The sequence below is a fragment of the Myotis nattereri genome, assembly GCF_964212035.1.
Source record: "Myotis nattereri genome assembly, chromosome: 3".
In the NCBI taxonomy this organism is placed as follows: Eukaryota; Metazoa; Chordata; class Mammalia; order Chiroptera; family Vespertilionidae; genus Myotis; species Myotis nattereri.
In genome coordinates, this window is record NC_138077.1 from 215221464 (window position 1) to 215246490 (window position 25027).

Genomic DNA, 25027 nt, shown 5'->3' on the forward strand with positions numbered 1-25027 from the left:
AAAAAAAAAAGGAAAGGAGAGAACCGGGCAAAGGCGCGCGGTGGAGACGCCTCTGAGGACAGCGCTGGGCGCTGCGGCCTCGGGCGGACGGTCTGGAAAACCGGACTTATGGGCCCGCGGGGCGGGGCACGGCGCTCGGGATAAGAAGCGGTTCAGCGACGGTGTGGTCTGTCCCTGGATCTAGAGCTCCCTCCCAGAGCCCACAGGGGCATCTCCTCCCTCGGGGCTGAGTGGCCTGGAAGGCCAAGGAAGGGCCCGACCTGACCCGATTGGACGGCGGTTCCCTGCAGGCCCCGGGCTGGTGCGGGCGACTGGCCCCAAGGGGGGCGCATGGACGTCGCCCCCACTTCTAGGCCCTGACGTGGGCCAGGCAGGAGCTGGGACCACGGGGTGTCTGTCTGCCGTGGGCTAGAGGCTCCATCTCTGTAGCCCGCAGACACCTGCCCTCCGGTCCCAGCTGCTGGGGCCAAGGCCGCCCCGTGTGAGGTCTCCCCCCGGCCCACGCCCCCCCCCACCCGCGAGGACAGAGGGTCTGCTCTGCCACTGGACCCAGCGCCCACGGGAGCCAGTGGACGCTGCCACGGCTCAGGGACACCAGCCCCCAGGGGCCCCACTTGGCCCTCCTGCTCCCAACAGGACCACGGTGCCCGCGTGGGGAGGCAGGTCAGGAGCTGGGCGGCTCGGGGTTTCCACTCAGAGGGTGCACAGGGCAGGGGTAGGGGCGGCCCCTCCATCCCGGGACAGGAAGTGCAAGGCGCCCCGTGGCCACAGCAGTGGCTCCAGACCACCAGGACCCTGAGCCTGGGGGTCGGCACCGGTGACGCCCCCGAGTCCAGGCTGGCACCCTGGCTCTGAGGCCCTGTGTGTGCACCTGGCCAGGAGGCAATTCACAGTTTCTAAAGACTCCCGGGTGCCCCAGCACACCCTGAGCGTGCCTCAGTTTCCCCGCCTGACCTCCCTGAGAGGAAGCGACTGGAGGTGAGCACAGGGAAAGGGCACAGGGCAGGTGGCTGCCTGGCACCCAGGACACCATGACCTTCGATGGCGCCTGTGGGAGCCCCACTGGCCGCGCTAAAGGAAGCTGCTGAGGCCACGCCCAGACCGGCGGGCTTGTGGCCGGGTACAGGCATCCTCTGACCCCCGGAGGCGCTGACCGTCCACCGCCAGCCAACCCAGCGCACGGAGGGCCGCCTCTCGGGGCCAGACACGCTCCCGGCCTGGGGAAGCCGGGCCGGCAAGGCCTGGGCGGGTCCCACAGCTGTGCCCACCTACGGCCCCCGCAGGCCTGGGGAGACCTTGACCCAGGCCCCTGCCCTGTGACCAGGCGGCCCCCCAGGCCCCCGGGGCCCCCAGAGTGAGCTCAGGGGAGACGGATACTGGTTTCCAGGAGAGAAGGGCAAGCACGCTCTCGATGCGATCACAGCCCACACGCGTGGGTCTCCCGCCTCTCAGAAGCCCAGCACAGCAGGCCACAGCCCTGGGCGACAGGATTCACTAGGGTCTGTCTGAGCCCAAACCTACGCTGCCCAGTGGCTCACAGTCAGGCCGGGAGTGCAGGCGCCCCACCGGGACCGGGGTCAGGGCGCACCCGCCTCCCAAAGGGGCCGTCCAGCTTCGGGCTGGACCAGGTCTTCCTCCCCTCCCCCACCCAGCGGCTGGACACTGAGCTCAGCGAGTTGGACCCCACAATCCGTGGTCCTCCAGGCCCTGCTGGGTGGACAAACCTCATCCTTGAGCTTCGGGGTGACTGCCCAGCAAGGCAGAGGCCGCCCTCCCGTCCTCTGAAACTCCCGCCTAGTCTCTGGGTGGCCCGTGGACGCCCCATCTTCTCCAGGCGGCGGTGCCACCTGCACGTGTGTGGTCTGTGCTCAGGTGGCCCTGGAGTCACATCCTAGACCAGTGACGGCGAACCTTCTGAGCTCGGCGTGCCAGCATTTTGAAAAACCCTAACTTCACTCTGGCGCCGTGTCACATAGAGAAATTTTTTGATCTTTGCAACCACAGTAAAACAAAGGCTTATATTTTTGATATTTATTTTATATATTTAAATGCCATTTAACAAAGAAAAATCAACCAAAAAAATGAGCTTGCGTGTCACCTCTGACACGCGTGTCATAGGTTCGCCGTCCCCGCCCTAGAGGGTCAGGGGTGGGTCGGGCACGGGCCCCAGAGCAGTAGCTGTGCCCGTGTCCGCTGGCAAAGGGGCAATGAGTTGGGGACGGAGCGGGCAGGACAAAGGGTCTGGGTGCGTCCCAGAGCCCACGTGGCACCCCCACCCCGGGCCCCAGCGGCTCCAATGAGCTCGCAAACTGCGCCAGGAGCGGCCAGCCTCTGCCCTGCCCTCCCTGTGCCGGGGCCCGGCCTCCGGGACTCACACGGGACCCCGCACACGCCGGTGGAGAGGGAGGCGCCTCCGGGACTCACACGGGACCCCGCACACGCCGGTGGAGAGGGAGGCGCCTCCGGGACTCACACGGGACCCCGCACACGCCGGTGGAGAGGGAGGCGCCTCCGGGACTCACACGGGACCCCGCACACGCCGGTGGAGAGGGAGGTGCCTCCGGGACTCACACGGGACCCCGCACACGCCGGTGGAGAGGGAGGCGGCCTCCGGGATTCACACGGGACCCCGCACACGCCGGTGGAGAGGGAGGCGGCCTGTGTGCTGCAGCAGGCAAAGCCCTGGCTCCGGCCCCGCCGACGCGGCCGGGACTCGAATTCCCACGGGCGAGGGAGGGAGGACGGGCCTCCTGCTCAAATGTCCTGGGCCAGCGGCCTCCTCTCGGCTGCACCTCAGATTTCGGCGGCAGCCCGGAGCAGAACGCAGCCCGAGTTACCGGAGGCCCGCGTGAGCCTGTGCGCGTGGCCCCCGGCCCCGAATTCCACGCCTCCCAGGGGGCAGATAATCCGCGCAGGGCCTCCTGCCAGAGCCGGACGGAGCGAAGTGCCCTCCGCAGCGCGAGAGCTTCTGGTCCCCGCAGGCCCGCGAGGAGTCTCCTTACTGGGCCCCAGGGTTCAGATCGAATGTCCCTTTGAAAGAGCCAGACGGGACCCCGTGCCCCTGCCCCTGGGTCCGCCCGACACCAGATCCAGCCCGTCCCGCCTGTGCTGTCGGAGCCGCGGCCTGCCCCACCCAGGGGACAGCCGCCACCCCGGGGCCCCGGACCAGCGTCCCGACGAGGGAGGAGGGACAGGGAGCCCCGGCCGGGGTGGACTCTGCCCCCCCAGCGCCTCTCCTCTCGCTCCACAGCCTGTGGGACCCGGGGGCCCAGCGACAGCTCCCTGAGCCGGCCCTTCCCCCGCCAGCGTGGGCTCCGTCGCTGGCCGTGTGTCCGTCTCCTTGGTAATCCAAGACCAGAGCCCGAGTGTGGCTCACGGCATCGTGTCTGTGTGCACACGGCGCTCTTTGTATATGTATATGTGCACATATATATGTGTGCGTACTTGTGTGTATATTGTGCGCATGTGTGTGTTGCATGCATGCACACTACGTTGTGTGACTTGTGTGAGTGTGTACGGTATATGTGCTGGTTGTGTGTACATGTGCACACACATGTGCATTATGTGTGTGCATGTGCCTTATACGTGTGCAGTGTGTGGGTATGCATCCATGTGTGTGCTCCTGTGTGGATGCATGTCACATGTGTGCACACACTGATTACAGAGGCCCCATGACTCTAGGTCCCTGGGAGCCCCTGGGTGGCATCAGAGACGCTCTCACAACGGCAGCTGGGCAGCCACAGGCGAGGAGACCTGTCAGCCAGCACCCCAAGTCCCCTGAGCAAGAGACCCCGAAAGACAGAGCCCCTCCCCAGGGCTCCCGGGTGCTGGCGCTTGCGGGGCGGGCTCAAAAGAAGGAGCCCGACCCCAGGGCATGTGCTGCATGGACAGCACCTGCCCGGTCACCCAGACAAGCACCGCCCCCCCACGCGTGGACCCCAAGCCTGCGCCCAGGGCCAGCGCCTGAAGGAGGACCCATGTCGCTCAGATCTGCCTGCTGTCTACTCATCACAGTACCGTCCCCTACGAGCTCGTAAATCTGCCGGCCACACACTCGCACGCACATCTGCTTCGGCCAGGTTCCAGCAAGTTCCAGAAACCCAGAGTAGCTGCTCACAATGCCAGCCTCGGCTGCATCATCTCTCCAGCCGCCACCTCCCACATCCCTTCCCACTGAGCTGGTCAGAAGCGGGGGAGCGCCCTGCCCTGGAGCAGAGGAGACAGACATGGGGCCACAGCGGGGGTGCCCCGGCTCGCCCCCTCCCCCCCAACAGCAGGTCTCATTGTCTGTCCCCACCACCCCCAGGCTGCCCTCGGGACCGACGGGGCGAGGGCACCCGATCCAGCTGCCACGGCTCGGAGGGAGCGGACACGGAACTGGACCCCACGGCGGGAGCAAGGCCCCAGCGCTGCGGGCCGGGCCGTCGGTCCCCCACGAAGGAGCACGTGGCATCGCCAACGGGGCTGCTCGTCTGACCCAGCAGAGGTGACACAGGGAGCCCAGCGCTGGCGTGTGTCCCCCACCTCAGCCCTGACCGGGGTGAAGGGTGCCTCCTGGGGACCCCATCTCCACTCTAAACCCCATCTAACCCTCAGCCACAGGCCTCCTCAGAAGGTAGGGGTCCAGTCCACCCAGGTTCCCGCTTCTCTGCCGCTGTCCTGTGTGGCTCAGCCTTGGCCGAGGGTGACCCCAGATTCAGGGCAGCCATGGTCCCTCTGACCAATCAAGCTGGCCTGGGGGTGCTCCCGGGGGACCTGCAGGAGGCCGGCCTGTTCCTGACGATCTCGGGGAGCAGAAAACCTCCCTTTGGGCAGGGCCCCCAGGCTGCTACCTGCTCCCCGACACTCCTTGGCTGCATTCCCCCTTTGCCCGGTGACGGGCGGCCCGAGGACCAGCCTCGCACCCCGGCACCCACACCCGCAGCCGGCAGATTCCTGTGGTTTGGCCCAAGGTCGGCTACGGTGCTGGAGCCGCTCGCCCACTTGGAATGGGGAAGTGCGGCCCACCTGTCCACCGCTCAGGCCAGCACCCGCCCTGCCCTGACCCAGCACCCAGGGCCTCTGCCTCCGGGCCCGGCAGGAAGCGGGGTTTGCTCGGTTTTGCTCTTATCCATTCTGTGAGTGTCACAGGCTGTGAGGAGGGACATCCTGGTGATGCTGGCCCTGAGGTGCCCCCCTCCCCCAGGCCCCGTGCCCAGGCTGGTGGTCACACCCCGTGATGGGAACCAGCAGGCGGTCAGATCCGTCCCTGAGGTCCCGATGCCCTTCCCCGGATCCCTCCGCCAGCCGCAGGCCGCAGGTGAGGCCGAGCATTATTCTTCCCCGTGAATAGGGAGCCGGAGCTCTTTGTCAGAAAACAACGCGAGGCCACATTCCTCCACGCCCGCACCCCCCCTTCCCCCCCCCTCCCCCCGGCTCGGGGAGTCTGTGGGTCAAGGAGGGGGATTCCCAAGGGGCAGCCTTCTCGCCCTCGCCCTCGCCGTGGCCACCCGCACCCCCTCCCCTTTGAACGAGGGTAGTCTGTCAGGCCTGCAGGCAACCCAAAACCCGGGTAAAGAGAGAAGTCGGAGCAAAGAAAGATGCCTTATCCGCTGCCAGCGGGACGCGGGGAGCCGCGCTGGGCTGGGGCGATCCCTGCGTAATTAGCAGATGAGATTCAATAGCGCCCGGCAGCTCTGCGCGGCTTTATCTAACCTTTGGAAGGTAAGATTAACACCTTCGATGGAGAGAAAGTTAAGACGGGGCCCCTGCGCTCTGCGATCCTGATTCTGAGCGTGAAACCAGAGCCCCCCTCGGGCCGGCTCGCTGCCCCCTGGTTTCTGAGCGCTCATTCTTCCCACCGTTTTCCTCTGCCCTTTTGTTCCCGAGGACACCCGGCCAAACGTGCAGCCACGAATACCGCAGCCCTCCCCACGGCACACACGCTCGCAGATGCAGGAGCCCTGAACAGGGAGCATCCGCGTGGGGAGGGGGCTGCGACCCCCATCTCACCCGGCTCCTTATCAGAGACCGGGTCTCCCTGGGCCCCGTGGAAACCTCCCGCCACCCGGGCAACTTGTTGCCGCTCAGGTCCCACGTTCCCGGAGGAGCCCCGGACCCGGACCCCAGGCCTCTGCCCAGTGACGGGCCCTGTGGGGAGGGGTGCCAGCCGCGGGAAGTCTGCCTCGGGCTGGGCTGCAGGGGGCGGGCAGGTGCCAAGGCCACGCGGTCACCACACGCACGCTGGCAGATGCGAGAAGGCCGCCGTGTCTCGGGGCGGGTCTGATATTAAAAATCAAGTGGAATCACTCCCAGGGAATCGCTGGCCCGCCTGGCGGCTTCTCCTCCTGCCGACGTGACAGACATAGTCAGCCGCACTGGGGGCTGTTCCCTGAAATGAAAGGCCGCGGGCCGAGCCCCGCGCCCCGACAGCACGTGTGTTCCGTCAGTCACTGGCCTGCGCGGCCCCCCTGGAACTGAATACCCATTCAGAGGGGCTCGCGGGCGAGTTGTTGCAATTTAATATTCTCGCACACAGACACATCATTAGCTCGGAACCTGACACTGGCCGCATAATCCTGTCATTTTCTAAGAGGCCTAATTTTTCTAACTGTGAGCACTGGGCCCCGGGTTACTACAGCCCCCTCATCTTTGCTGCTTCTGGGGGTTATGAACGCGGAAAGTGCTCGCGGCCGCCCTCTGCCACCTTTGAACTTGTCTCCTCTCCCCTCGCGGCCAGCTGCGAAGGGCCGGTCCGGCCGGGTCTGCTGCAGCTGCGGCCACAGACGCGGGGGAGCTCAGCAGTGGGGGGCGGGGGGCAGCGAGGGTGGGGGGCTCTTTGCAAAAAGCAGCAACGTCACTGACAAAACAAAAAAGCCCACGGGTGGGTCTCAGACCTTAGACCAGCCGTGGGCAAACTACGGCCCGCGGGCCGGATCCGGCCCATTTGAAATGAATAAAACTAAAAAAAAAAAAAAAAAACCGTACCCTTTTATGTAATGATGTTTACTTTGAATGTATATTAGTTCACACAAACACTCCATCCATGCTTTTGTTCCGGCATCCGGTCCAGTTTAAGAACCCATTGTGGCCCTCGAGTCAAAAAGTTTGCCCACCCCTGCCTTAGGCCCACGCCTGCACACATGCATGTGAACACACAGAGCACTGCACATGTGCGGACACACAGAGCTCGTGCACACGCATGAACATGTCTGCGCCCTCTCTGAGCACCATCCCTGCACACGGACCAGGCAAAGGGCAGGGTTTCCCCGGAGCAGTGTCCGCTCTGGCCCAGGAGACGCTCCCGGTTTCCAAGGGCCTCGAGAATGCACGGCTTTCCCGGCTTTCCCGGGACTGGACGGGGAGCTGGGGGGATGGGCAGGGGCAGCCAGGACTCCCGGGGGGTGAGCAGGTGGCGGGGAGGGAGCGCGGGCTGCAACCTAAAGCAGCTCAGGGTCTCCCCAGCCGGAGACGCCCTGCGGGTCGGAAGCTCCCTTCCCAGAGGGACCCTGGGGCCCCCCCCGCGCTGTGGCTCCTCCACGCTGGCACCCCCTGCGCTTGAACCCTGACGCCAGGGCCAGCGGCCGGGCAGCGAGGGGGCAGGAGGGACCCACAGCCGCTTCCGATTCGGGGCTGGAAATGGTGTCAGCTCGGCGCCAGGAGGCGATGCTGGTTTCCCACGCGGCGAGGAAGGAGCTAGTCAGCTCGCTCTCCCAGGACCGAGGGGGCCGCCCGCGTGGGATGGACACGGGACCCTCTGGGGCAGCGGCCACTCTGGACCTTCGTGAGGGGGCGGCGCCGGAGGGCACAGGGTGCCAGGGAGTGCGGCTCCTGACCGAGGGCCGCAGAGAGGAGGAGCCGGGCAATGCCAGCTCTGTGCCAGGAGCGCGGCGGCTGTCCGTGCCCCCGGGGCCTCCGCGAGCCCCACCTTCAGTTACGCTAAATGCTCCAAAGCGGCCCTAACAGCCCACTGCACAGATACCAACGTCTGAGCGTTTTACTTTTTTATTTTTTATTGAGTTCACAGGGGCAGGGAGAGGGAGAGAGAGAAACAGCAATGCTGAGAGAGAATCATGGACCGGCTGCCTCCTGCACATCCCACACACTAGGAATCGAGCCCGCAACCCAGGGAATGTGCCCTGACGGGAAATCCAACCGTGACCTCCTGGCTCATAGCTCGACGCTCAGCCACGGAGCCAGGCCGGCGGGCGCAATGCCTGAGCCGTTGCCCTGGGCCCGGCCGCTGGAGGAGCGGTGGGATCGGTGTTTGTAAATCATGTTTCCACTCGGCATCGGCTGCCAGCCCCGGAGCAGAGACGGGATTAGCCTGTGTCGCGGGAGAGGGTGCCCGGGCTCGCTCCGTCCCTGCCTCACGCGTCCGCCCGGCATTTTCTTCCTGGGCCGAGACGCTGGCCGGGCCCTGCCTGCCCGAGGGGCCGGGAAGGCTGCACGGATCGCATTTGAGCCACTGAATTTAAATCAGAGAGAGACGCACAGAAGCTACGCCAGCGCCGCCGCCTCCTCTCCAGCCTCCCTCCCGCCCGGGCCTGTCTCATCGGAAATTAATCTGAGGGTCTGGTTAACCCCTCCACCTGCAGAGGCCGGGGGGGGGTGGCGGGGGGGGGAGAGCTGGGATCCGCAAGGTGCTGGGGCTGAGGGTCCTGTGGGCTGGGTCGGACTCTGTCCCCTTCCTAACAGTTTGAACAGAGGCACAGACTCCGAGACCAGCACCCGCTGGCCAGCGAGGAGCAAAGGTGAACCCCCAGATCCCTCACTGGCCAGAGCGCCGTGGCAGGACCGCATCTTCCTGTGAATGCCCCCCATTGCCCGGCCGAGCATCCTGCCACTGCCTTCACCCTCACCCATCTTGGGGCCCTGCACACAGTAGGCCCACGGGCGACGTGCTGGACTCCAGGGGCAGAGACAAAGGGACAGATAGACTTGACCCACCCAGACCACAGACGACCCCAGTCCCTGCAGGGGCAGGGAGGCCTCTGATGGGGAGGAGCCAGCAGATGCCAACGGCTGTTTAAGCCCTGACGACACGTCAGGATGGAGGGCCCGGCGTGGCTGAGGGGCCGGGAAGGCACAGGAGGGGCCTGGCCTTGGGCACGGCGAGCACCTGGCCACACGGCAGCAGGGCCGGAACGGACCGGGCACCTGTGTCCCAGTTTGAGGATGAAACCCTGAATTAAGGACCACGTGAGCCACGCGGCAGGAATCGGGGAGCCCTGAGCGAGCCCGGCAGACCGGCGGGCGGCAGGCAGGGCTCTACGATGCTGATGCCTGGGCAGCCGCAGCCAGAGACAGGGCTGGGGGTGGGCGCCCCCTGCAGGGCCCCCTAAGGGCCCCCACGAAGGCCAAGGTCGGGAGGCTGGAACCACAAAATAGGTTCCCATACAGGCCAAGGGCATGGCTGCCAAGTCCGAGAAGCAGCGAGTCGGGTGCATGCCCCAAGCTCCCTGGAGCAGCACTCACCTGCCATAATGCTCCCCCCACATCTGCCCCAGGACCCTCACCTTCCAGGCAAGAGCACTCACGCGGGACCCTTCCGGAACCTTCCGCGCAGTCATGCCTGCTGGAGGCGGGCAGGGGAACGCTCACTGTTCACACACTGCGACCCAGTTACAGCTCAGCTATTCACCCAAATGCCGCCCTCTCCCCGGTTCCGCAAAGGCGACCGGCAGCCGCGGCGGGGACCCGGCAGCCCGCCCTGGAGTGAACGCCGCGCCCCTGGCCTGGGCCTCGGCGGCTGAGGCCGGGTGTGGGGCGCAGGAGCGCGCAGGGCCCCCGAGGGCCGGCAGTGATATCTGCACTGAGATTGGCTTTGTTCTTCTTTCTAAAGCAGGAGCGGAGACAAAGCCACTGACTGCTCGACCGGCCGCTCGCCCGTCGGAAAGCAAGCCTGAGCCAGGACCGGCCCCGGGCACGTGGAGGTCAGGTCTGCAGGGCCTGGTCCCCGAACCAGGGAACTGGGGAGACCTGGCCAGGACCCCCTGTCCGGCCGCACCGGCCGCCCTCCTCAGAAGCAGGAGGGGCTTCAAACCCAAAACAGTGAGCCCCCCGGGGCCCCCCGAGCCCCCGACTTTGAAATCGTGTCTAAGGAGAAGCAGGTTCACCTGCATCCAGGCAGGTGTGTGGGGGTGAGTGGCAGGCGCGGGGGCAGGCCTCAGCTCAGCCAGAAAGGACCAAGGACATCGGTGGGAGCCCCTTGGAGACCCCCGGGGGACTGGGGACCTCTCCCCCCACATGGCAAGACAGCAGCCCTGGTCTCGGGCCTCAGGCCAAGCCATGGAGGGCCTTGCTTCCCGCTCATGCCCGTAGGCACGACCTGGGCATGGGCAAGGGGTGAGCCCCTAGAAGCCACCCAGGAGCCTGCAGGGGGCGGGGGCAGGAGCCACGCAGGCTGGGCCCTCACAGCAGAAGGGCCCATGTCACCTCCATGGGGACAGGCCAGCGGCCGCCGCAGGGGCTTTGCGACACAGCCCCTGTCTCCTCGGGGCCCATCTCAGAACCCAGAGGCGGACAGCGCTCTGCCCGGCACCCCTCCCAGGGGCCCACTAACCATCTCCAGCCACATGCCCAGGGAGCGAGGGGCCAGCACCCACCCCTGCCTCCAGGGCCGCAGCGTCCGCCCAGGCCAGGGCCTCAGCCGGTGAAGCTGATCCCCACACGCACACGCACACGCGCACACGCAGGCGCACCCTCTGCACCCAGCTCCACGGGGTGCGGGCGGCAGGTGCACAGCCCCCCGAGAAGCGGCCGGTCTGCTGAGCGCCCTGTCGCGGCTGATCGGGCACAACCTCTGGGCGCTCAGAAAGCAGGTGTGGCACCTGCTCTGGCTTCTGTGCAGGGCGGCCGAGTGGCACAGCTCCGCAGGCTGCTCGGCCCGGGCTGGGGCCGGGGACACCTTCCGGGAGGTTCCGCTCCCGCCAGGCCCTGCATGGTCACAGAGCTTCCCTCCACTGAGGGCCGGAGGGGAGGCTGGTGCCTCGGGGCGCAGCACCCGCCTGCCGGCCCCCCCCCCCCGCCCCCTTCTGCCCCCGGTGAAGGTATTTCAGACGCGGCTGACGCTGCCCCAAAGAGTCCGACTCAGGAGCAGGGCCGGCGGGGATGAACGGGGATCGGCCCGCAGGGCAGTCAGGCTGCCGCCCGCCTCCGCCCTGAAGGATGAGCGCTCGGGGTCGGAAGCACAGGCGTGAGGATGTGAAATGCGCGGATAACCGAGCCTCCGCGAGAGGAGATAAAATATTCACCGGGACCCAGCCATGTTTTCAAATGATTATAAATTATGTTAACAGTGCATTTGCAAAGGGTTATAAAAACAGCCATAATATATTTTTTTCCCTCAGATTCTAGAATTACCAGTGTGACAGCTAATGCAATAATGATTTGTTTCAAATGCCAGTGTTTAAGCTGTATAAAGCTGATTTTATACATTTTTCCAGTAGGCCGCATTGTAGTTAATGAAATTAAACACACCAATCGCATTTGTCCCCAGGGGACGAGGAACTGAACACACCACTGGTTTATTTTTTTATTAAAATAAATTGCAGCCGGCAAGATGGACTAATTGCATACAGAATTGAAAAAGAAACATTCCATTGATATAATTAAGCCAATTTTCATGGACATAAATAGTTATAGTGGATATAAAATAAGCAAAGCCTTCCCCAGATTCTGACTTCCCTCCTTTTTTTTGCCCAGAATGTTAACTATTAAACAAATAGGCCTCTCCGAGCGGCACGGCTGTCTGTGGGCTGCGTGCATCGTCCCTCAGTCTCAGAGATGCCGGCCAGGCGGGCAGCCGGGCACCTCCAGACCACAGCGGATCTGATGGCCGAGCCCCGAGAGCCGTGCGGTCAGAGCAGGAAGCGGCCAGCCCTCCGCTGCCTGGGCCACAGGAGCCGGGAGCGCGAGCCAGCGGCCCAGAAAGGCCACCGGGCCTGGCGTCCACGCGGAGGGGCCTGGTCCAGGCTGGACCAGTGGCTGCAGCCCCAGCTCCCTCCCTGGGTCAGGTCCACCTCTCCCTGATGGCCTGGGGGAGGGGGACCTCGGGGTTTGGGGGGAGGGGGAGCAGACAGGGCCTGCCCCTCCTGCATTTGCTCAGGCAAAGACACTCCGTGGGGGGTTCTGCACCTGCCCTGGAACAGGACACCAGCGCCAGGGCCCGAGAGGAGGCGGGCCAGGCTCCTGCCCGCAGGGGAGGAGGAGGAACCAGCCGGGAGGAGGCTGGGCGCACAGGCCCTGAGCACACGGAGGTCTCATCGACGCTCTGAGTGAGAGCGGGCCTGGTGCACGCTGAGCGCTGGGTCTGGGAAAACGCTGAAAGCCTACGCATTAGAAGTACGTCCTGCGGAGACCTGCCCTTTGCCGTTTGTGGGGAGAGCTAAACAAGAAACCCGGGGGCCTTCATGGAAGCGACCCTCCCCCGCAGCCTGAACTTGCTGTGTGACCTGCATGATTCCTTGACCTCTCTGTGTCTGGGCCTGGATGTCTTACCCCTAAAAGTGGGGCCAGCAGCCACCCTGCACCCTCCACAGGGCAGGGAAGGGCTGGGGTCCTGTCTTCCACGTGGGCCAGGGGAGCCTCCGGGGGAGCCTTGACCTTCTCCCTCGCGGCTGAAGGCGGGCAGGGACGGGCAGGGCTCAGGCTGCTGCTGGCTCCAGGCTCCCGGCGGACAGGTGTGGGGAGCCCATGCACAGGGCGGGGGCCACCTGCCTGAGCTGTGCTGGCCAAGCGGCCCAGGGAGGCGGGGTCAACCCTGGAAAGCCTGACCCCACCCTCCCCCTCAGGCCGCCACCTCCGAACCCCCTCCCCCGCCCCCCACTTAGTCCAGGCTCCGCTCCGAGGTTCCCTCATCTCTCTGAGCCTGGGTCACTGTTGGAGAAGCAACTGAGAACGGGTCCCCGGCCTGCCCCCCACCTCCCTGCGGAGACTAAGCCAGGGTCCAAAGGGGAGGGGGTGGGGGCGGACCCCACCCGTCCTGGAAGCTAAAAGGCTAAGACCTTTGGGGTGGGACCAGGGCGCTGGGTGCAGCCCTCGCTGAGGACCCGCTGAGCGGGTAGACGGGATGCTGCCTCCGCGTGATAATTGGCCGTAACTTTTTATGCAGAGATCCGGGAGCCGCCGCGGCGACCACGGGCTCAGCTCTGGCTCCCAGGCCCCGCGCCCCAGTCGGCCCTCGGCCGCCCGTACCGGCTGCGAGGCACTTCGGCTCTCCGTTCCGTTCCCTTCGCTGCGAGAAGTTTCTCTCTCGGGGGCAGGCAGTTCCTCCCGCCCGAGACCTGAGCTGTAGCGTCCAAGACTTGTTACCGGGTTTGATTCAAAACCTGATAAACTGCATTTAGCGCTATTTGAAATTTTTTAAACGAAATCACTGAAAGGATTTTTAATCCTGGATAATTTTTGTTGAAACTCTAATTACACAGCACCTTAATTACCAGCCCAGCCCCCCAAGGCTCCCTAATTGCCTCCTAATTGAATAAAACAGGGGGCTAATCGCGCCCAAAGTGGCCCAGAGAGCTGGCTCGCCTCCCCAGGGGCCAGTGGGGGAGCCCCCCGGGCCCCACCGCCAGCACCTGGCCTCTGAACACCAACGGGGACCAGGACCCTGCCCCGCGCTCCGCCCAGAGGGGGACGCAGGGCGCCCGGAAGCCCAGGCTGCGGTGGGGGAGGCCCAGCCTGCTGCTCCGGGGAAGCGGGGGCAGGAGCAGGAGGAGCAGCCAAGGGCTCTGAGTTCGGACCCTGGAAAGCAGAGGTGCCCTTCCCAGGGGCGGCCGCCTGCAGGTCACTGCATGAACGGGACCCGGCCACCCCGCCTTCCCCCGCAGGCCCGGGCACTGCACACCCACCGGCGGCCGGCCGGCGAAATGAGAGCCCGCGGGCTTCTGCGCGCCGCGGGGCACCTGGCCTTGGCCGCCAGCCCTGCCCCCGCCCCTCCGCCTCTTCCTGTGTTTTCGCCCGAAGCGGGCTAGTGGCTCCACTCCTGGGACACTGGCTGCCGGCATCCAAACAGGAGGCTGCATCCTGGCTCAGGGGCGAGGCCCTGTGGACCGGGCAGACCGGAGAGGGGGAAGGCAGGGCCCTTGGAGACGCGGCCTGGCCTGTTTCGTGGGGAGACGGAACAGAACGGGCTAGGCGCTCAGCCTCCAGCCCGGCTCGCTCCCCCAGCCGGTTGCACACATCCCCCTGGAACACACAGGAGACTCACAAGTGTTGGTCTGGGGAGACAGCAGCCCCGGCACACCCAGGGGCTGGCGGCTGGCGGCCGGCACCCTGAGGACGGCATCCCAGCGCTGAGAAAAGTGGCGTCTAAGACATGGGGTGTCCCCTCCACGCGGGTCAGGCCCTGGCTGGGCACAGTCTCTCAGTCTCCCGGCCCATCCTTCCCCTCCCCCCCCCACAAGCACAGAGGTCAGGAGGGCACTGCCGCTGTGCGGACCCCCCACCTGCCCACCTGGCTCACAACAGAGGCGGAAACAAAGCTCCCGTCAGGCCTTTCCTTGTTCAGTGGGGGCAGGGGCAGCTCCCTTCCCCACCGGCCAGGAAGGCAGGCCTGTGGGAGGGAAGGCTGGCCACCTGAGCCCGCGGCCCCTGCCTCCGGGGTGCAGGCTGAGGACCTGGTGGGTCCCCAGCAACTGGAGGGCAGGCCTGGGCGCCCAGTCGCCTCTGCCCTTGGAAAAGCTCCACTCAGAGTCCCCAGGGTGGGCCCCTGAGGTGCTACCAGCATGCAGGCTGGCAGGAGGGTCCCCTTGAAGAGGGTCGCCAGGGCAGCCCTCCAAGCTCCATGCCTGGGGGTCACACCCACTGCCCCGACTGTCCTTCCCTGCCCAGCACATGGCCGCAGCGCCGCCCAGCCCTGCACACTCACACTCGCCTTGGCCTTGTAACCGTGACCTCTCCCCTCAGACCCAGCCCCTGCCCCCTGCTGGGAGGTGGCCTGGAGGGGAGGGTCCATGGCAGGCATAGCTGTCCCTGCCTCAGATGCCGGTAATGGGGTCAGGTCCCCAGGGACGCCCACGTTGGCGGGAAGCCCTGTCACATTAAATTCCGCAGCGACTCCTGTGCTCCGTGCAGGGCAGGCCACCCTTTCTGGGCCTGCCTGGACCACCTTGTTGGGGACGGTTGGGGGCAGCGACCCGGCTCATGGGGCCCCAGAGGGAGGGCTCCCCGGTTCTGGCCCTGCTGCGGGCTCCAGCGGGGCCTGGGCCTGACAGACCTGCTCTCGGTGCAAGTCGTGCAAGTCCTCACCCAGGACCCAAGGCAGGGAAGCCGCGCTCCCTGGTCCCGGTCTCGGTCCCGGTCCTGGTCCTGGTCCCAGCCTTGGGCCTCAGGCCCTGTGGGCAGGAGGGCACCGCCAGGCACCTCTCTGGGGCCTGAGCACAGCCTGGCCCTGCTGCCCCAGCGAGCGGCACCTCCTCCACCTGCTGGAGGAGCAGACAGAGCCCAGGGCCAGGCCGCTGCCGGCGGGAGTTTTCAGCTGCCTCTCGCTTGCGGCGAAGGCCAGGAGAGGTGGCCACGGCGGCCAGGCTGGGCTCCAGTGGACCCCGCACACGCAGACAGAAAATGCACACACACGTGCACCCCCACGCCCGCAGGGACGCAGGGGGCACGGGGGCAGCTCGGCCAGCGGAGGAACCGAGGCCTTGTTCGCACCAAGAGGGGCCAGAGGTCACGGGAGGCCCGGGAGGCCAGGGAGGCTGCGGCCGGGGCTCCGGGAGCGGAGGCTGGCGGGGAAGGCGCTTCCAGGAAGGTCCCCAACGGGCGCGCGGGGTCCGGGCCTCCCGCCGCAGCGGGGAGCTGCTTTTCCCCGGCGGCCGGTGCGCACCGGGCAGGGGGCTGCGGCTGTGACGGCGGCCGCGGTCCGGCGGAGCCGGGCCCAATGCCGAACCGGAGAACAGAACTCCTTCCGAAAACTGGCGAGTGTCCGCCCACCAGCTCACGCTTGGGGTTGGCCCCAGTGCAGCGAGGCCGGGCGGCAGGGTCAGGCCGCGGGCGGCGGCGGGCTGAGCGCGCGGTGGTCGGCAGAGAGCCCCGGGGCAGCGGCCGGGCTCCCTGTGCACCGGGGGCGGCCACGGCGGCGCAGGGGGCGGCGAGAGCGGGAGCGCGGGTTCCACTCGGTGCGGCGCTCGCCGCTTCGCTGCACCCGGGCCTGGGCCAGGGCTGCGGGAGCCGCACTCGCCCGCCGCCGCCCCCACCTGCCGCCTCGCGGGCCGCAGCCCGGGGCCCAGGGGCCTCGCGGGCGGATGGCGCCGACGCTGGGGGTGGAGGGCGCGCGGGCGGGCGGGCGGCCGGGGCGCTGGGGGCGGGCGGCCGTGCAGGCGGCGGGAGCGCCCGGCCCGGCCCGCGGCGGAGACCGGCGGCGAGGACCTAGAGGCGGCGGGGCTGGGAGCCGGAGCCCGGGCTCCGCGGAGACGCAGCGAAAGAGAAAGTAAGACCCGGGCCGGGCAGTCTGGTCGGGGCAGCCCTGTCCCCGACCGGCCTCGCGGCGAGCGGGAGCGGAAGGGTCCCAGCGGGGCCGAGGGCGCAGGCGGCGGCGGCGGCGGCGGGTCGGAGGCGGCCGGGCGGGGACACTCCAGCCGGAGGCACCGGCGCCGGGCGGCCCGCGTGGGCTGCCGAGCCGGGCAGGAGCGCCCTCCGCCGCGCGGGGCACCGGCTGGGAATGCACTTCGCGGCCACAGTTCCGAGCCCCGGGAAACGGCTCCATTTTGCTCCCCGAGAGCCGGCGGCCGTCCCGCCTGCGCCACCGCCGCCTCGCGCCGTGGGAGCCGGTGGGCGCCGGCCCGCGCCCCCTCCTCCGCCCCTCCCGGCCCGGGGTCTCCCTCCTCCGCGCCCGGCTGGCGGCCGCCAAAGGCGGTGCTCTAGCGCCCACTATTCCAAAAGCCCGGAATATGACTTGCCCGGGACCGAGCCGCGCGGAGGGAGCGAGAGCGAGCGAGGAGGAAAAGTTGCTCTCCCCTTTCGTCAACTTTTCGCTAACTTTCGCTTTTCGCTCCCCTCCACCCCCGGCCCTCCCCCTCCGCCCCCCTCCCCGGCCCCCACCGCGCGCCTCGGGTTCCCGGGCCCGAGCGCCTGACAAGGGGGGGGGGGAGGGGGTTCGGCGAGGAGGGGGCCGGCGCCTTCGGGGAGCGCGCGGCCCTGCGCCCCGAGCCTCCGCGCCGAGCCCGGCCGCCCCGGAGCGCGGGAGGCGGAGCAGCCCCCGAGCCGCGCCGGCGATTCGGGGGCCGGGAGCCTGGGGCGCGCCGGCCGCGCCCCGACGCGCACCCCTGGCCCGGGCGCCCCGGCCCCGCGGCCCGGGCCGGCGGCGCGACGGGCCGCGCGGGAGACTTACTCTTGGCTAGCTTCCGCGCCCTCGCCTTGGATCGCATGGTGTCGGCTCGCGGAATCTCTCTCCTCCTCCTGGAGTCCAGAAGCAGCCACACACTATCTTCATCTCCCCAGCATTGTCAGTTTGGACACCTTCGCACATGCGCACAGAGCGCTCAATCTGACACCCCTCGCCGGGGCCAAAAAAACTTTGCCATGTATTCATCATCCTCATCGTCGCGCCGCCGCCGCCGCCCGCCGCCGCGGCGCGGGATTGGGGGGCTCTCCGCGGCCTTCCCGGGCTTCGCCTCACTTCTCTCTCCCCCCGCCCCCTGCCCCCACCCCCGTTCCCAGCGCCGCGCGGAACTGGCCCTTTAAGAAAACACGCCGGGCTGGGCGCTCCCTCCCGGGGCCCGCACCCCGGACACTTTAAAAGGACCCAGGTGGCCCCGGAGGCGAGGGGACTGCCCCCCCCCCACCTTCCCTGCGTCTCGTCGCGCGGCCGCTCCCGCCCCGCCGCGGGGATGGGGTGGCGGCTGCGTTTGCCGGGCGCCTTCCTGGGCGGCAGGGGCGAGCGCGCCCACAGTTCCGACGCGGGTCGGGCTGCTTTTGCTTCGTGGTCTCGCATTTTAGTGTTAATGACACCGCTTGGCGTTCGCCGTGGCCCCCGCGCGCTTTCTCCCCGAGTCCCCTGGGTCCCCGCCCCTGATCCGCGGTCGCCCCCGGGGGTGTCGGGGTCCGCGCGCCCGGGCCGAACCCGGCTCCTCCGAAGCCCCCTCCGGGCCGCCCCCTCGGGCCTCCGGCCCCCGCCCCTCCCCTCCCCACACCCAGCGGCCGCTGCTCCGGGCTCCGCGGCTCAGAAACAGCAGCGCCAGCGCCGCCAGCTCCGCGCTCGCTGCTGCCCGGCCGGCGGGGCGGGCGGGCGACACTCAGACCCGCCGCCCTGGGTCCGCGCGGAGCTGCAGGCGGAAAGGCGCGGGCACCGGAGGCAGCGCGGGGCAGCCCGCCGCACACAGGGCGTCCCGCACCTCGCTGCCGGGCAGCCTGCGCACTCCCTCCTGCCTCCCGGCCCCAGGTGAGTACCGGCGGGCACCCGGAGCTGGGCCACCTTAGGGACCAGGGCCTCGGGGACACTCCCCCTGCGCTGGGCCCAGGTGTGTTGGGGAGGGAGGGAGGGCCGGTGTAGCAGGTGGAGGAGGGCGGGGGGAGCCCTCACCCTCACCCACGGAGCCGTGCAGAGGCCGGGCTGGGCACAGGCAGGGCTTGTGGGGACAGTGGGAATTCTTCTGTCGTCTGTCGGGGGTTCAAGAACGAATTGCAAGGAAGCGGAGGCCTCACCCGGCGCCTTTGGAGAACCAGGTCCTGCGGCTGCAGACTCCGCCGCCGCTGCAGCGGGAACCTGAGCCTGGAAGGAAGGGGTCAGGGCTGTGCCGCCTGGGGGTCTCCCGGCCGTGCCCCCTCCCCGTGTGAGGCCCGCAGTGAGAGCTGCAGCGCCTCCCCTGGGACCTGCACTCGGACCTGCGCCCTGGCCGTAAAGGAGGTGATGAGGGACCCTCAGCCAGCAGAGGCCTCGGTCGCGAGGGGCGCTGGGCCAACACGCCCGGAGGAGAAGCAGGACCAGCGGCTTCGCAGGGGCCAGCGGGGCATGGCCAGGCCTTCCGCCCTCGCGCCTCCTCAGCCATCAGCCGCCCGTGGAATTCGAAGCCCGACGTGGCTCCCACTGCCCCGGGTGTCCAGTCTTGTGCTTGCTGGGCTCGCCCGCCTAGAAGGAGACGGTGCTCCCTGCCTGGCTTGGTTCTCACTGGCCGCTGCCTCGCTGGTTCAGCCCTTAGGTGAGTGTTGCCCTCGGAGGGGAAGTGAGTGCCAGGCAGCTCAGCCCCAGGGCCCACCCGTGTCCTTCCAGGGTCTGTCCCCCTTCACCCCCAACCCCATCTTTCCCTTGAGCTGGGCTGGGGGTCCCTCAGACTCCTGTGCCCCCTGGGGACCAGGGCCCACTCTGCGGGGTGGGGAGGGTGGCTGCTGGTGGAGGCAGGGTGATCCCCACAGCTCTGGAGCCACCGCGCCCCCCCCCCCCCCCAGCAGGGCAGGCTCCAGCCAGTGGGCCTCACCTGTCTGGGCTGCTGGCCAGAGAGAACCCAGGTCACCCTCATGCTCTGCACCCCAAGACCGCCCAGCAAGGTTAGGTCTGAGGCCTGGGAGAGTGCAAGGTGCCTGTGAGCACTCCCCCTGCAGAGGGGCCCTCCCACCCCCACCCCAGCTCAGCACAAGTCCCCAGGCCCTGGAGGCAGCCAGCAGACCCTGTGGTTAGGGAGACCCAGACTTCTGGGGGCACCCAGCTCCAACAGGCCTTCTCTTGCTCCCTCCCTCAGCTCAGGAGGCCCATGACAACTCTGAACCCTGGCCAGGCTGAGCCCGGCTCCCTCCAGACTCAGGGGGCAGAGCTACCAGCAGCTGCCCTGGCCCTTTCCTCCTGCCCTGCTAGGACCCTGCAGGCTAGGGGTGGGGGTGGGGGTGCAGCTCAGGACCTGTCTGGAAGAGAGGGATCCAGAGATGAGGATGGGATGACAGGGAGACAGGCCCCCGCCCCCCCACAACCCCCCAAGGCGCTGCAGCTCCTTCAGGTCTCCCTCCCATCAGCCCCTTCAGCTTCAGGAGCGCAGGCAGGCCGTCCCCAAGGCCATGGTCCTGGCCTGGCTGGGCCCTGCCCCCGCGTGGCCAGACCTAGAAGGAGATCCGCTGGCCAGGCCTGTGGTGTCCCAGCGAGAGCTCAGAGCCCAGAGCCCGGAAGGAGGGAACATCAGGGCAGGTCCCCCTGGGCCCCACTGTGTGTCCGCCCACAGACACTTGGGGGACTTGGGGGGAACAGGTGTGGGAAGTGGGGGGCAGCTTTCATTTCGTTGATACTAAAAGGTGTCAGGGCAGTTTTCAAAGTGCGCCCAGCTCCCAGGAGACACGTGGGCCAGGCCACCTGGGGGCTGCACCCGCCTCACCCCAGTGAGCAGGGGCCTCAGGCCCGCAGACCGTGGAGGCGGAGAGCTGTGGGCCGCTGCGTGGACGTGCCCTGCCCTCTGTGGCTTGCAGTCACTGTCGCTGGGTCAGGGGGAGGCAGAGAGGACTTTACCACGGACTCCGGCCTCACAGGAGCCGCCTCAGCCAGAGCGCTGCCTGCTCCCAGCCTCCAGGCTCCCAGCCAGCGGGGAGCACAGCCAGGGACCCAGGACCAGCCCTCCTGTGGGAAAGGGTCAGGTTTGGGGGAGCCAGCTCGGCAGGCCCTGCAGCTCTGCAGTGAGCAAGGTCATGTGGAAACAAGTGAGGCGGGTCCCAACTCGGGTGGGGGGAGCCCGTGGGCACTGAAGCCGGAGCCCCCTCGCCCCCCGCCTTTGTGCTCGCCAAGCTCTGCCCCAGCGGTTTCTGGGCTCCCCGGGATTCCAGGTCAAGATTGCTCACCCCCTGATTCCTGCTCAGAGAGGCCGAGTAGCTCAGAGAATGAAAGCTCTTAGTTACACATGGGCTCTCCTCGCAGACCCCAGCCGCCCCAGGGCCCCCCTCCCGCCACCAGCACCACCACCAGCACCAGCCCTCGCCCCACGCGGGGCCAGGGCATCAGGCCGAGATGCCGGCTTTCCCCCCCAACCCCCCCCCCCCGTGGGCACATTCGCCTGCCCCATCCCAGGTGGGCATGCCAGGGGATCTGAGCAGCAGGAAAGGCTGGAGCCCACCTGGGACTAGCCCCTTGGGGTCCCCCTGCGCAGAGGGGAGAGCGAGGTGGAATGGGCCCCGCGGAGACTCTTCAGGGACTGGATGCAGAGGCGTTGCCGCCCGACCCGCCTGGTGAACAGTGAGCAGGGGAGTTGGGTCTAGAATGGGGGTGCGATGGGGCACAGACCACCTACCACCGACCGGGCCGTTTCCTCCTCTTGGGGCGGCCCCACTGGCCCCCAGCGCCGGCCCAGCACCGGGCTCCTGCCCACCCCAGCTCACTTTCAAGGACAGGACACAGGGAGTTCCTTCCGGAGCCGCAGCCGGTGGCAAGGCCATTCCCGCGCTGCTCAGAGCGGAGGCCTCCCAGCACCCGCACCCATCCTGGTTCTGGATGGGGTCGCCCACCCCGGAGAGGGCTGGGGTGCTCCCGACCAGCACTTCCCAGGAATGGGGGCCATGTGGCCCATTTCCAGCAAAGCTGCTCCTCCCTTGGAAGGACATTGTCCCAGGGAGACGGCAGCCTCCTGGACGCCCAGATTTCTCCGCAGCTCCTGCCGTCTGGGTCCTGGCTGGGCCGTCGCTCAGGAGGGCACATGCCTCACGCGCATTTCAAGAGCTTTTTCTTTTTGTTCTGACTTTTATTGAAGAGACGGAGATACACAGGGGCCTGAACTGCCCGCCTGAGCCCGGAGGGAGCTGGCTCCTGGGAGAGGGGCAGGGACCCCCTGACGACCCCCTCCCACCAGTGGAGCGCACGTGGGCCGCCATCAGGACTCGAGTGGCCGCCCCGCCGCAGGGCTCCAGCAATGGCACGCGGCAGCCTCCGCCGCGGGAGCAATAAACGAAATTGGTTTCCCACGCTTTCCTGCCCCGTCCAGGAACCTTGCAGAATCTGCCTACAAATTCTGTCCTTCAGTTTGCGTCGCCCCTGAGCTGGGCGGAGCTCACCCTGCACCCCAAACCGCCAGCACCTCCGGAGAGGGGACCCTCGCGCCCCCCGCACTCCCCGGCGGCCCGTGCCGGCCAGGAGCAGCTCCGTCCCCCGGCGCCCGGCCCTGCGGCGCCGCCTGCAGAGCTGAGCCCGCAGGGCTGGCACTATGCGGGCTCCCCCTGCACCGGCCGCCCCTGTGGACCTGCGCAGCCTCCCGCTCCCGGTTCGAGCTGCGGGCAGGGTCCTGGCAACAACGAAAGCCACGAGCCGCGTGGCTTTCTGGGCGCCCGGTCCCGGGAGCCGCCGGTGGGAGCCCTTCCCTCCCGTCCCCAAAGGCCAGAGCCCCGAAACCAGACAGGCTGCTGGTCCCCCAGGAGACTCCCCAATGGGCTCCCGCCCGCCCCAATCCACACCTCGGTTGGCAAAGGCCCTTCCCTCCCTCTGCCCGCCGCGGTCCCCGCCCCTCCCCACGCCACCTTCCTAGTTCGGAAAGGAAATGTCGCCTTCGGTCCTGAGGGCTGGAGGCCCTGCAGATACGGCCCTGGCGGGAGCTGCGGCACCTTTTCTCCAGGCCTCGGTTCCCCGTCTGCGAAATGGGCCAGACAACCGGTGCCCCTCGCAGGGTCTGGGTGAGGCTGGAGGAGGACCGAGGGTGGAGACCGCCACGCAGCCCACCCTTTGGGGCTGAGCTTGAGCTGCCGGGCTCAGAGGAGGCACCAGACCCGAAGGGGTGCAGGCTGCTCTCAGGGACCGCTGCCCATCCCTGTCCTTTGTGAGCCCCCCTCCCCAGAACTCCTCTCTCTGGGGTGGGGGGTGGGGGTGAGGGGAGGTCTACCTCCGCCCTGGATGGTCTGCTTGCCCTGGGCTCCTCTCAGGTTCCTCCGGGCCGGATGCAGGGGGGTTACCAAGCTCCAACCACGGGGGTGGTCCACCCTGCGCCCCAGCTCGCAGAGGGCAGATGCTGGGGCTGCCAGGGAGGGAGGGCAGGACAGAGGCCCTGGTCCCAGGGAGCTCCTAGGAGGGAACACACCCCTCCCTCCTGCTCCCCACGCTGCCTGCCTGCCGGGGCATGGGACATGGGATGTGGGTGTTCCTGGCTTTGGGGGCCTGTGTGTCCCAGGGAGTCTGGGCGACCTCAGGGCCTGACCTTGGAAGCCTGGGCTTCCTCAGCCTCGGGTAAGCTTTCCCCTGGAGCTGGGCTATGGGATGGGGCTGGGGGCAGGAGGAGGGAGCACAGCGGATGCAGCAAACCTCCTGCTGCCTCTGCTCCAGCAGGACAGGGAGAGGAGAGGGAGGGGGATGGAGCCCATGGGGGCGGGGACTGCAGGAAAGCCCCCTCCCTCACTGGCTTTGCTGCCTAATCAACCAGCCATCTCCTGGCGGGTGGGTTGGGGAGACCAGAAAAGGGCAGAGACCTGGAACCTCCCCCCCCCCACTCCACTGAGTGACCCTAAGGTGAGGCCATGTCCTCCAGGGGCGGGGCCTCTGGCCCCTGCAGAAAACTGGGCACCCAATTGGCTCTGGCCTCAGGTTTGCCACCTGGAGGGAGGAGGGCGCTCCTGCATCCCAGACCTGAGCCCCCAGTGAAGGAACCACAGCCGAGAGGCAGGGACACACTGCCTGGCTTTGGGTCCCAAGCCCCTGCAGCCCAGGCAGGACAGAGACCTTCATGAGGACAACTGTTGGCCAGGCCCGGGACTACAGCGGGAGACCAACAGGGCAGGTCTCAGCCCTGAACAGCCCCTCACTCTCCAAGAATGACAGGATGCTAATGGAGTCAGAGCCCGGTGGGGGCAGCAGTGGAGGGACTGCCTGGGCCCTGCTCCTGTTGCACAGGCCTTCCCAGACCCTGATGATGTGTCTGCCCCTCCCAGGGCAGCGGACAGCTGGGGCGGGGGGGGGGGGCCTTCAGCATAGACCTAGCCTCTCCCCACTCCCTCCCTCTCAAACCCTGGGCCACCTGCCCAGCTTCCTGGGAGCCCTGATTCCGTATGCGGGGGCAGACAAGCTGGGGGCAGGGAGCGATTGTGGGGAGCGACACATGTGTGTGGGGTCCCGGAGCTTCCTGGGAGCTCGGCGGGTTGTGGGAGCAAAGACTGCTGGTGGCCGGGGCCCTGTGCCCTCTGACCCCTGCTGTCCCAGAACCGAGGCTCCGCGCGGGCGGTCATGGAGGGAGGGCCTCAGCCCCTTCCAGGCTGGGTGCAGGGGGGAGTGAGGCAGTGACAGCACCAGCAGGCGGGGCTTCAGGGGCTTCCAGGGTCAGCCCCACCCCTTGACCTTGGCCTGGCCCATCTCCCTGGGTCAGAGTGGAGGCCGTTCCAGGGCGGCTGGTCTGGCACCTGCAACCCGGGCTCGTCATAGGCCACCCCTGCCCCTCTGGGAGCCAAGGAAGGCCTCACTCGTTCCTTCATCCCTTCTTCACCTCTCCATCCACTGGTGCACTGGCACGCGGCAGAGGCCTCTGTACGCCCAGTGCTCTGGAGCTAAGGTCCCACATAGGGGCCGCTGGGAAGGGAGAGCCCTCCGGCCCTCCTGGGGCTCCGGCACTCCTGGCTCCCGGGAAGCCCCAGTGCCTGGCGGCCTGGAGCCTGCTGGGAGCCCCGCGGAGGGATGAATGGCTCACGAATGGATGAAGAGCAGAGCACTGGGCGGGTAGGGGTGGCCCTTGCCCACGGCCTGGCTGCAGCCCAGGGAAGGCCGCAGGCCACAGGGGCACGGTGACGGACGGGCCGTGGGAGGGGAGGCAGCGGCCTGGGCTGAGTGACCGCCTTCACCTGCACCAGCTGGCAAAGGGCCGCCTGCATCCCGCCGGCAGCACTGGCCCACGAGGGGACCAAGCGGCGAGCAGGCCCCCAGGAGCCCAGCCGCATGCACGGGCGCGTCAGGAGGAGGGCGCCGGCTCGCTCGCAGGCCTCCGGGAGGAGGGCCGGATGGCTGGAAAGTGCCCGTGTGGAGACTCTGTCCACAGGTTCCCGGTCTGGAGTGGCCCGGGCAGGCGGTGCCGGTCTCGGGTGCCTCGCGGTGCCATGTGGCCCTCACAAGCTCATGCAGCTGTCTGCCCCCTCCCAATGGGAAACTGAGGCTCAGGGCGCCAGGCAGGTCGTGGGG

At 67.8% G+C, this 25027-nt stretch overlaps 2 protein-coding genes across 5 annotated transcripts in view; one reads left to right on the forward strand and one right to left on the reverse strand.

The window, feature by feature from the left end:
• PRDM16 (PR/SET domain 16) overlaps positions 1 to 17348 on the reverse strand; it is a gene marked incomplete at both ends in the record, with an annotated part of 284479 nt that extends 267131 nt beyond the window's left edge. For all 3 annotated transcript variants that reach the window (XM_081087367.1, XM_081087368.1, XM_081087366.1), the window contains one exon: positions 17312 to 17348. In XM_081087367.1, the coding sequence (XP_080943493.1) occupies positions 17312 to 17348 (37 nt within the window). The remainder of the gene's footprint in view (positions 1 to 17311) is intronic.
• Positions 17349 to 17784: 436 nt separating this feature from the next.
• LOC308516433 (uncharacterized protein) lies at positions 17785 to 21875 on the forward strand. 2 transcript variants are annotated; one of them, XM_081087390.1, is made up of 3 exons: positions 17785 to 18361; positions 18646 to 19118; positions 21636 to 21850. In XM_081087390.1, exons 1-3 carry the CDS (start codon positions 17811 to 17813, stop codon positions 21827 to 21829), a joined length of 1218 nt encoding a protein of 405 aa, XP_080943516.1. In that variant the 5' UTR covers positions 17785 to 17810; the 3' UTR covers positions 21830 to 21850. The 2 variants fall into 2 exon arrangements, 1 of the variants encoding a protein (XP_080943516.1); XR_013995743.1 differs by having other exon boundaries at positions 17926 to 18361; positions 18596 to 19118; positions 21636 to 21875.
• Positions 21876 to 25027: the final 3152 nt, after the last annotated feature.